The sequence below is a fragment of the Bactrocera latifrons genome, unplaced genomic scaffold (assembly GCF_001853355.1).
Source record: "Bactrocera latifrons isolate USDA-ARS-PBARC rearing strain unplaced genomic scaffold, ASM185335v1 scaffold_61, whole genome shotgun sequence".
In the NCBI taxonomy this organism is placed as follows: domain Eukaryota; kingdom Metazoa; phylum Arthropoda; class Insecta; order Diptera; family Tephritidae; genus Bactrocera; species Bactrocera latifrons.
In genome coordinates, this window is record NW_017537279.1 from 1,048,341 (window position 1) to 1,060,702 (window position 12,362).

The following is a 12,362-nucleotide window of genomic DNA, read 5'->3' on the forward strand; positions in this document are numbered from 1 at the left end:
CCAAAATTTCGGCCTTAAATTTTTTTATATACATATAATGAGAAAAAATTTTCGAAGTATTACTAATAAAATTATTTAAGAAGCTGGTGCTAAAATTTTAGAATAAGCAAAATTTTGTAATAACAATATTTGCCTAAAGATAATAAATACATATTTCCCTAGATTCAATAAATGATTAGACAGATATTATTTCGGTAAATTTATTATAGATAAATAAATTTTAATATTTCAATAAAATGATTTATGCATTTCATGCAACAATTTCACTAATCTTCAAAGCAGCGACTGCTTCAATTTCATATTATTAAGACTGTTTTATCATTTTTATATTTTCTCTTTTTGCTTGCGCTCAATCACCTTTTGGCTTTTTAAGTTCTATTTGCATAATCATAAGTATATTTGCATAGCGTTTCATTATCAGACTCATCAGCATTTTCCCAAAGATTCTCTGCTTATTGCATTCCAATGCACACTAATCAAACATGAATTTCCATTTCAATCAATCAAATAATGGCAGATTGCTTACCTGTGCACGAGCAGGCGTGCAGGGTAAGAATTGCAGCTGTATGTCGGTATATGTGGCTATATATGTATGTATATCTGTGTGTGGCTGTAGAATGATTGGCTGACTGATTACTTTACTGCTAATATAAATGTGCAGTAACGTAAGTGTATATATGTATGTATATGGAACTGTTTATATACATATATATATGTTTATATATGTATACGTGTGTATACTCTCCCGTTGATGCATCTTAGGAATTATGCTTCACACTGATGCTTAAAATGCAGCCCCCCAACCAAGACTGCACTCAGTGCTTGCGTGTGAAGATTGAAAAATGGTGAATGCATGAGTTCAGTAGTGCAAAATAATTATTGGAAATCGAGTTGGTAATCAATCACTCGACTCATACAATGATTCTGCGAATTCATTATTCCACAAATAGATCATGTGTCACGCAAGCAAGTCGGATTGCATGCTCAAAGTACCAAATATGGGGCACGATTGTTAGGATATGTAATGCAGTATATTGTATAAATATTTTGAGAATATAGAATTTCAAAATTTGCGAAGAAATTTGCATTTTGTTTTACTCGCATTGGAGCGAAATGTGAATTTCTGTTTATTATATTTTGCTATTCGGCATTTCAGAGGATAAAGTGACTCCCTTTCAAAATTCACTAAAATTTCAATGGTATTTAAAATATTTGTAAGAAGTAAAGCGATAACAACGTTTACCAGTAAATTCAAGCTAAAATTTAAATAAATTAATTTAAATTAATTTAAATTATTTTAAATGAAATGAAATTTAATTATTTTAAATGAAATTAAATTAATTATAATATGCAATTAATTTTCTCTTTGAATCACCTTTTATAGATGGTGCCTACACAACAGCTCTCAAAGCTATCGAATCTTACGTATTTGTCGCTAAGCGGTAATCGGTTTACACAGCTGCCCGCGGTTGCTTTCATGAACCTGTTTCATTTACGTGAATTGCACTTAAATCGCTTGGATCATCTCAATCGTATAGATTCAAGGTAAGTCACAAAAAAAAATTTTTTAAAACTAATCTTTTTAAACTAAACTTTAAAACTAAACTTGTATAAATAAATCAAAGATCTATAACTACATAATGTCACTTAAAATGCATAAAAATGTAACAGCACTTTCATAAGTTTACAGGCAAAGGAAAAGCAATATAATAGCAACCCATATATTGGATCAAAATTTGAATTTTGGTTATAAAATGGTTATATTCTGGTTATTATATCTGACAACGATTTTAAATTTTTTTTCGATGATAACAACGATACAAAAGCAACCACTAATATTTGAGAAAAAAATTAGAGCTTCTGTTATAAATTGGTTATATATCGGTTATATATTGGTTATATCTGATAACGTGAGGTTAAAATTTTATGGCACACGTATGTAAGGTGATAAAGTTAATCATAAGGAATAAAAACTCAATTTCGATTTTTTTATGATACGTAGTTTTACATTGCATTTGACGAAAATTATATTTAAGATATGAATTTGCCATAGCAATACTTAAATATTGTGTGTTTCTGGCATTATGTGGATTACAACCTAAAAATAACTGCATGAGAGTATGAAACAAGCCGACTTTGGTTAATGCGAACTGTAATCCAAGCAAGACTGGTTTGAAAGTCTAGACTATAAGGCGGATGAGGAAAACTTTTTCAGCTGCCGTTTTCCAAATAACTTTTAACTTGTCTTGCAACATGTGGACGCGCATTGTCGTGAGGAAAAGTTAGGGCATCGTATTGGGACAGGGATTACATTACCTCAATCATGCCCAGCAGACTCCTGGAATTTTTCAAGTTGCTGACCATATGTGATAAAGAGGAGGACACAATAGTGCCATTGCAAAGACTCAATTTTACTATYTATCTATCTAACTTCCACCAAAATACGATGACTTTTGTTTCAACTTTTACTCATGTGAAAGAAATGAAAAAAAATTCTTGCAGAAAACCTTTTCGGGCTCAAAACATATGTCAAACTTGAAAAAAGAAAAATAATAATTGTTGTTTACACTTCAAATGAGTGACCTATACTGAGAAAGGCCTGTAAAGTAGCTTTATAATGGTCGTTTTGAAACTAAGCTTACCATTCAAGCATTTTTTTAAGTAAATTAAGTTTTGTTATAAACTTCTAAAGAATTTTGACACTATATTAAGTTAAATTATTATCTCAATCCAACTTCTTAGCAACTTAGGCCGCATACAAATAAAAAATATTATAATTTTCTAGAAGAAATAAGAGTGAAAATAATTATCTTCATGTCCAGTAGTATAGTATATAAGATAAGCATATATAACATGTACCGTATAAATAAGCTCGAATTCCTCCTTGTATGATACATAAATGGAAATATTTTTACCGATTCCCGAAATATGGTGTGCCGGCTCGAATTCCGCTTGGGGAGTACAGGGCCGCTTACAAATAGAGTCACATTGTAATTATGTTTCTTCGTAAAGCGACTTAACAGGCGCCTGTTAATTTGTCGTTTGTCGTCGATCTGAACATGAATGTCCATCACTTTACCGCCTTTGGACCTTTATTGTGTTACTGTCATCATTTCAACGCTCGTTATGTGCACTGAACATGTCGCAACCACATGTAGATGAACCAAAGGATCAATAATACATGTAGTAATGCATTTAACTATTTTCTATTACAATATAGAAGTAAAACAGTACTACATAAGTAGTTTGTAGTTTGTATATGCGGCTGCTGACGAGAAATCAAGCAATCAAATCATGTAAATAATTCAATAATTTCTTTGGGGTGTAATTTTCATATGAAAACACAAAAGAAAAAGCGTACGAGTGCAAGCAAAATCAATACATATATACTCACTTACGCTGACTACATGAATATACATACATATGCATATATAATGTGGCAAATACTCATGAAATGCATATGCGCGGCAAGTCAGCGAGCGTCTTCAAGTGTTTTGGATTGGTTATGACTTTATTGAGACACACACACACACACACACACACACCAATATAAACAGCTGAAGCGCGATTTGACTGTATTTGATTTGATAACTTGCCACACCGCCACCAATGCCACGCTAACCGAATGCTTTGATACATAAACCGTTTGCTCAATCAGCTGCCAATGTTCAGCCTCATACTCATGCCAATACACACACTCTCTTTCTATATTTAACCGCTCCTTTCGAGCTGTATAGCCATCCGCCAACACCCATCATATTACGTCTAATTTCTGTGGCGCGTACTGATGCATCCCAAGTTGATTTGCGATTAAGTCATGTGCATGATTGTTTGTCTGCCTTTGCTACGCAAACAACTGGCGCATATACACACACATGCCAGGAAATATTTTCATATGCTAATGTGCTTATAAACACAAACCATTTTCTCACATATCAAGCATGCTAGCGTTTCGTTTCTTCGTTTGTCTGCATACCGTTTGCCAGCTGTCTATCAGTCATCGTCCTTCAAATCCTAACTAAATGATATGCCTATACATACATATATAAAAAGCCTTGGCCTTGCCATCGCAACATTGACACTCCGCGCACTCGGTTCAATGTATCTTAATGTGCATTTTCGCCTCAGCGCATTTCGCTCTGTGTATACGAATTTAGCTAGCGTTGGAATATTTAATTTTCCTTTGCGCCTGCTGATATGTTAAACATCCTTTGGGTAATATTACAGCATATAGCAGGTAATATTGTTATATTACGACTGTTTGCAGTCAGCTGTCAACAAATGATGGGCATATAAATGGTTACATGACGGTTTTGGTATGTTTCATCACTGGTAATTGAAATGTGCGCTCGTTTATGGTTGTGTAATGAGACGAGAAGTATGAAAGTTTTGATCTTTAAATAACTTGCTTGGGAAAATTATTATTGAAGTTATTCAAATATGTGGAAAATAATAGGTTGTCAAAAAAGTCTTGCGGTATTTTTTATTTTTTATTTTTATTTTTATTTATTTTTTTTTTTATAACGGTTTGATGACTCATGCCCAGCTCTTGACCGATGCTACGGCTGCTACTATGCCGGTCTCTTTTGACCAATTCAGCGATTTTATCGCAATTTTCGACGACAGGCCTTCCGGAGCGTGGCGCATCTTCGACCACCTCTATACCAGAACGAAAACTTTGAAACCAGCATTGTGCGGTGGAAATGGAAACTGTATCGGGTCCATAAACTGCACAAATTTTATTGGCGGCTTGAGATGCATTTTTGCCTTTATCGATGTAGTACTGTAAAATATGCCGTATTTTCTCTTAATTTCGCTCCATGTTAGCGACGCTATAACTCTCGAACGACTTAAAAGAAACGACAATCAATCAAACACGTGTTAGCGCATGAAATGAGCTTTCCAAAAAGGTATAGCATGACCCGGTGCGTGGAATAAAACTAGAACTCAGCGATAACTAGCGAAAATACCGCAAGACTTTTTTGACAACCTAATATACAAAAAAATTTGTTTAAGTTATATTATAAGTGCGAAGATTTCTGTATTTATGAGCGTTAAAATTTGTGATATACTTTTTTTTACTTATAAATATTTTTCTTGATATTTTATGGTTCATACCTAGGGTTACCATATCGATGCCAGTCAAAATCAGTCCCGTTGCATTTTTCACGAAAATCAGGGAATCAGTGCCGAAGATTAAAATTAATGAATTCCCTGACAATTCAGGGAATGGTAATGGTATATTTTTTTAAAATTACATTTTCAGAATTTAATTCTATTTTTTATGAAATTTTACAATTTACACATTTGAAAATTATGATTTTTTTTTTTTTTTTTTTTTTTTTTTTATTTTCATTTTTTTTTTTTTTTTTTTACAAAATATATTGCCGCTATCGGGAAATATATAATATATCGTCACCATGTAAAACAACTTACCATCAAAAAAACCGAAATTGAGTTTTTTATTGCTCACGATTCGCTACATCACATTACATATATGTGGCACATTATTTTCAGCTTACGTTGTCAGATATAACCAAAATATAACCAATATATTACTAATATATAACCTTTTTATAACCAATATATTTCAAATATATAACCTTTTTATAACCAATTTATTACTAATATATCACTAATTTATAACCAAAACTCGAATATCGTTTGAATACGAGTGATTTTTATTATATCGTTTTCCTTCGCCTGTTAACTTGTGATAAGTGATGTTATGTTATTTTGCATTTTAGGTGACGATATAGAGATTACTATTAAAAAAATTATATTCGCTCCCTTCATACAAGATGTGTCATGCAGTTTTACTCTGTTTCCTTTGAACAAACTCAATGTTACTTTTTCATTCCTATGATGAGTATTCATCCTTTAGAATGTCTGCACTTGACGTGAGTTTTATCAGACTCTGCGGCCTGAGATGCTTGTAGCGTAGTCTTGTCTTATACACTTGTTTCGCATTGGCAAGACTACACCATACTGCATTGTTTTCCCAATTACTCTTCTCTCGATATTTTTCACAGTCTTCTTGAGCTGTCAATTCCATTTTGCGGGTGTGTGTCGCCACCAGTGACCAGTTAGTGTTCCTATCATTTTCTACAAACTATTCTATCGAGTGGCAATAGGAAATATGTGTACTTCCGATCAAATATTTTACATATTACTTTTGCAGTGTTGCACCCCCCCGGTAGCTTGTTCTGTCGGTTTTAGATTTCCTTCATCACGCTTCTATCGGGATCGTCTTATAGATAATACGTGGCTTTCCCAATATTGATCACGTTTTCGGTTGTTAGCCGTACATCATTCCTGGCAGTCTCGTTCGTTTTTTTATTGCCCTCGATGCCTTTGTGGCCAGGTATAAGTGAAGTTGTTTACTGCTGCCGCGCTTCTCAATTTCAAACCGATATGCGATATGAGGTTACTGCCGTGATTGCTGCTTGGCTGTCTACATAGATGTAGACTCTGGAAACTGCAGGTTCATTAGAGGCAAGCTCCGTGGCTTTCGCAATGGCAAAGATCTCTGATTGAAATATAAACTTTAAAGGTTGCCATATGCTTAACTCTGGACTGCATATTTCTGCAGCAACTCCTTTTTCCTGATAGAAAAATGGGATCACACCCACTACGTTTGCTCGATCGACTTTAGCCACCGAGCTACGCCCGTTCCGCCGATTTTGTTGCGCAGTTTTCTGCAAAGCGGTTTATAGTTGGCAGGTTTATAACCAGTTCAATAGGTGCCATTGGAGTTGTTCTTATAGCTCCCGTTATGCACAGCGCAGCGAGCCTCTGAATTTTTTCCTTTGGCTTCCGGTACGTGGATTTTATAAAATGCAGCTTCCACAAAGGTGGGCTTATTGTTATTATTAGGTGAACTTTGAAGTGTTTACTATAAAAAGTTGTTAAATCTGAATTTGTAGAAGAAATTTAATGTCCATAGTAGGCTATGCTTACTCCAAAACATTTATGTGTACTTATTGCCTACGAGGGTCGCGCTTGTCTGGCTCAAAATCCAGCTCTTTACTTAGCAGCAAGCATAATTTGTCACTCTAAACTATTATAAAGACATGTCGAATGTTTGGAATGTGGATCTTTAATTTTTGCAGTTCATAATATCAAATCAAAGCAGTCCTTAAATCACACAAAAATTGTTAAAATCTTTCAACTCCAACTCCTTTTATAAATACTTTACTTTATTTAGATTTTAACCCCAAATTTACAATCACTTCTTAACCACTGCCTTCAATTGATCAACCACTTTCGCAAGCCTTTCGGCATAAATAAAAAATTCAATCGACAAGTTGCATGTAATTTTCAATTTTCAAGCTTTTACGTCGTTCAATTTGAATAAGTGACGAAGAAAAATGCAGACACAAGCAGAAACATACACAAGCATGCCTTGTCAACTAATGCCACACGCATACATACATATCTAGTATATGGTCTGCACACACACTCAAGCAAGCAACTAAAAACAGTTCAATTGAGGTGGCAAGCCCATGACGAGTTAACATGCCGCTCGCGCGCTTATTTCCGCTTCCGGTGCGCAGCATATTTTCGAGCGCACGAAATCTTCAAGGCACACAAGCAAAGTAGCAAGCAGAAACAAGCCAAAAAATCGCTGCAACATAAAATCTAACAACAAAAACAGCCGCTGGCAACGTTGCTGCCACGCAGTCACAAAATACGATTGCTACTTGGCGGAGTTTTTGCCGCGCACGCTACTTGGCATGTGTATTTACTAAAGGGTAGCATTGCTGCTGCTTTTGTTAGCATACATTTAGGCGCTCGAATACATTACCCTCCCCATACTGCATACTATTTGCCGGTGCTCGCAGTGACTGAGTCCCAAACTGTCTGAGAAAGGCACATAACATGCAAGCGATATGTACCCTCTCAGTTTAGTGCCTTTCTCCTCCGCCTTCCTTCTACCGCACATACTTATAACTTCGTATATGTCTTATAACTGTTCTGTCGTGCAATTTGTGCGCAGCCGGTTGTGGTTGTCTGTGTTGTCTGCCGATTTGTGCGTTGATATTCAAATCTTTTGCTCATAGCTGCGGCAGCAGAAATCGCAGACTTGTCTAAGTATAAGTGTGGGTATGGAGGCATCTGCTTGCTAGTTCGCCTACGCGCTTCTTTCTGCGCACCTGTGTGCGTACATCTGCATGTGTGCGCGGCAAAGATTTTGCTATTTGCATAATATTTGCACAGATAATTGAATTTGCTTGCGGTGTCATGCACAAAATGCACGTTGTAGCTCGCAGTAGACGACGGTGCACTGGCAGTCTGCGGCGCTCAATTTGTTCGTGGAAGTTTTGTTGTTGGATAGCCCACTGCTTTGATTTACATACGTTAAACTCCATACTAATTCGCTTAAACCGCAAAAATATGCCGTGCTACTCCTTTTTTTTTTTTCTTTTTTTTTATTTTTATTTTTTTTTGTATTCACTGCCATTGAAGTGTTCTTTGTCCAGTCCTCTTTTGTTGACTTACAGATGTCCTCCAATGCCTATTTGAGCCTTCAGCTCATTTAATGAATCCTTTCATTTCATTCATCAAACTCACCTTTCAAAATATCACTCATACGCTCTGTTGTACTTATTAGAAGTGTTCTTTGTGCAGTCTTCTGGTAACTTGCAGATGTCTTCAAATATCTTTCAATGACTTTGAGGCTTTCTGCTCACTTAGTTAACCCTACTGCAGTCGAGACCCATCAATGGCTCTTCCAAATATCGCTCATACGCTCTGTTGAACAAATTCGTTAATATGTGTACGCCGTAAGTAAAGGTACTTAATCTGAAAACAAGCTCGAATACAAAAAGTTTTACTACATTAGACAATTGTTGTTAAAGTAAGTGGCAAGAATGTTGACTAGATTGATAAACTTCATTGAAATTGTTAATGAACGCGTTAACGCATAGTTATTAACTTTGGCACTTTATAGTGAATAATTTTTTCTGAAATCAAACGATTTTAGCATTAAGTTGTATTGTTAATGCTGTCACAAGTTCTCACTGCCAATTTAAGAATTTTTTTATTTTTAAATTATTTCCCAAAAATATATTTTTTGTGTAAATAATCCGATATTAGGCTGGCTATATTTATACTATCGCAACATGGTTTGAAGACTGTGTATTGTTTTTTTTTTTTGTTCTTGTTTTGAGTGACAAAAATTTCTGAAATTATCTACCTCTGGAGCGACAATATTTTTTTTTTTTTTTGTTTTTCCTTCAATTATTTCAAGTCGAAATGTCGAAATTTACTATGCTTTAGGGGGGTTCCGTTAAATTATACAAAATATTACAAAATATATGAATTGCCTATGTCAATATCTAAAAGGCAGAAAAAAAATACTCCAAACGAGTGGCTCCATTTTTTCAACCTCAAAATTACTGCGTTATAAAGCTGCTTTAAGGAAATAAATTGGACAATGTTATGTCCTCGTCAGAATCCAATGCATGGAATGAGCCTAATCTTCGGTATCTTCCTCCATTGTTTCTAAATCGGTAGGGATTTCAGCACAATTCAGTCCCAATTCTTAAAATTCGTCAAAAATTTCCCTGATTTCTTCATCAATCAGTTCTTTTCGTCATTTGTCCATATTATCTGTTCAGAAAATAAATAAAATGATAAATACTTACCCTAACAGTATACGCCAAAGTAAAAAAAAAAAAAAAAATACTAATATTTTATTAGAAAAATGTTTTCTGTACTTTCTCACACCCTACTCCATTTATATTCACAACTTTTCGAAGAATGACGTGAAATTAATGACAAAACGGGTATAAATAGAGAAAATAAACATGGAAATTTTACATGATGGCGCCAATAATCCGTTAACATATATGTTACATGATTTAAAGCTGTGAGTTACTTGGAATAATGGTAAATGTTTGTGGTTCAAAAAAGTGAAGCATACATTCCGGCGCTATACAGACTAAATTTGCCCAAACGGGTTAAAAAATACTGTTTGTTTTGCTTTCGCAGTTGTTGTCTGCATTCAAAGAATTTATATTACGTCTTCCGCAATTTTTTTTTTTTTTTTTTTGTTTTGCTTTTGGTGCAACTTTCAGACTTTTTTGTATATACAGCGACTCACAAAATTGATCACGGTATCAATACGTACCTAAGCAATAATAAAAAACACGTAAACGATTTGATATTTTCGAAGTAATATTTCATTTAACAATAACAAATAAAAGCAATAAAGAAACTAAATATAGAATATTTCAGTGTGATCAATTTTGTGACTTAATATTAACAGGGTTAAAAATTAATATTAATACTTCGTATAACCACCTTTGCCATCTATAACGGCTTTGATTCTCCTTGGCATACTTAAACACAAATTTGCGCATGTTTCTGACGAAATAGATCCCACGCCTGCTGCACCTTACGCTATAATTCGCTCAATGAGCCGACTTCGCCGGCGACCGATTTTTTTAATATACCCCACAGGTGCTCGATGGGGTTGAGGTCCGGAGATTGCGGAGGCCAATCTAGTGTACTAATACTATTGTCCTGGAGCCATTTGCGAGTCGCTCTTGCTGTGTGCTTCGGATCATTGTCCTATTGGAAGACAATGTCCGACCCATTTCCACCTAAATCTCCTATAGTGCCAAGCAAATGAATTTCAATATAAGACTCTGCCGTCATTCGTCCTTCGATTTTGGCCAATCTACCAACACCATTGATCGTCATGCATCCCCATAACATAATGGAGCCTCCTCCAAACTTCAGCGTAGGCTTAACGTTGTGTGCCTGTAATTTCGCACCATTGCTTCTCCAGGTCCATTAGCGCCCATCCGATTCTAAACGATTTATTATGGTTTCATCTGACCACAAGACCTTCTCCCAGTCACTTGCATTCCAGGTCTTGTATTTTTTGGCAAAATTTAGCCGCAACTTCTTGTGTCTCTCAGTGAGAAGAGGCTTTTTGACTTTTGCACGGCCTTTTAGACCAGCATTTCGTAATGTTCTGCGAATTGGCTCTGCAGAAATCTTTAAATTATTATTCTTTTCCAATCTGTGGCATATTTACACGGCATTTTCGCATTTGCCARTTCTTATACTCCTAACAACGTCCCGTTCCTGAACTGAGCTAAGAATTCTTTTACGCCCTGCTTTATTTCTAATGAATAAATCTGCAAATTTTCTGCGAATTTTATTCACAATGCCAACGGAGATTTTCAGCCTTCGAGAAATTTCGCGATGAGTCACACCATCAATCAACAATTTTTTCACCTCGCCTTTAACTCCATTGGAGATAACCATGTTCTTTTTTCCCATGTTTGCCAAAGATATAAGCAATTATAGCGGCGGAAAAACGTATGCATATTTTCTCTTACCTTTTATATCTATATTTTTCAAATAATTCAAACTATTCTATTTAATGAATTTACTTTTTTCGCAAACACTTCGAGCGAAAGTCTCAAAATTGATCACGCTTGTCTTCTGCGTATTGTTCAAATTTTACTTTAAAGCTAATTTCGGTGGCAACGTAAAACATATAGATAACGGAATATCAAACACCAAGCAACATAGGTATTCAGTCGAATTTGTGTTTGACTGCATATGCAAGACGAAATGAAAAAAGAAATGAATATTGAACTGAAGCGTGATGACTTTTGTGCGTCACTGTATGTTGGCCTTAGTAAAGCGTGGACGGGTCCTCAGTCACAATTTTCGTGGAATTAAAAAAGCAAAGCAAAAGTCGAGAATTCGGCTCAAAAAGTGACACTTTAAGTTGAGAATAAGTTTGGGATGCAAACAGATCTCTACAAATATTTTGTTGGGTTAACATTGACACAATTGTCCAAGATCGATATAAAACGATTAAATCGACCAGTGCTTGACCCTAGAGACATCTATTGGAAAACGGCGGAAGCAAAGTTGTAGATCAATAATTCTAAACTTTTGGGAAAACGTTAATATTAATAAACTCTTCGCATACCAAAATTGATATTCGAAATTTGGCCCGCGTTCACCTCTTTATATAATATTATGACGCAGAACCACTTTCAACATAACAAACGGAGTTTGGTATACTAACCAAACATAACGGAGTAGGAAAGCTTGCAAATAGTTGTGTGTGTGGACATTGCGAATTCTTTGCATAAGTAATTGTTTTAATTATGCAAAATAAATGGTACTGATTAAGGTTGCAGGAGTATGACACGCACACTCGTATACTGCTATGTAGTTACATATACAATTATGTTTGTGAAAAGTTCAGTGATCCTTGCGCTTGTTAATTCTTCTTCTTCTTCTTAATTGGCGTAGACACCGCTTACGCGATTATAGCCGAGTTAACAACAGCGCGCCAGTCGTTTCTTCTTTTCGCTACGTGGCGC

General features: G+C 35.2%; 1 protein-coding gene across 2 annotated transcripts in view; it reads left to right on the forward strand.

Moving 5' to 3' along the window:
- Positions 1-12,362, forward strand: part of LOC108975095 (nyctalopin) — a 277,437-nt gene that overhangs the window by 246,095 nt on the left and 18,980 nt on the right. For both annotated transcript variants that reach the window (XM_018943363.1, XM_018943364.1), the window contains one exon: positions 1,385-1,545. In XM_018943363.1, coding sequence (XP_018798908.1) covers positions 1,385-1,545 — 161 coding nt within the window. The remainder of the gene's footprint in view (positions 1-1,384; positions 1,546-12,362) is intronic.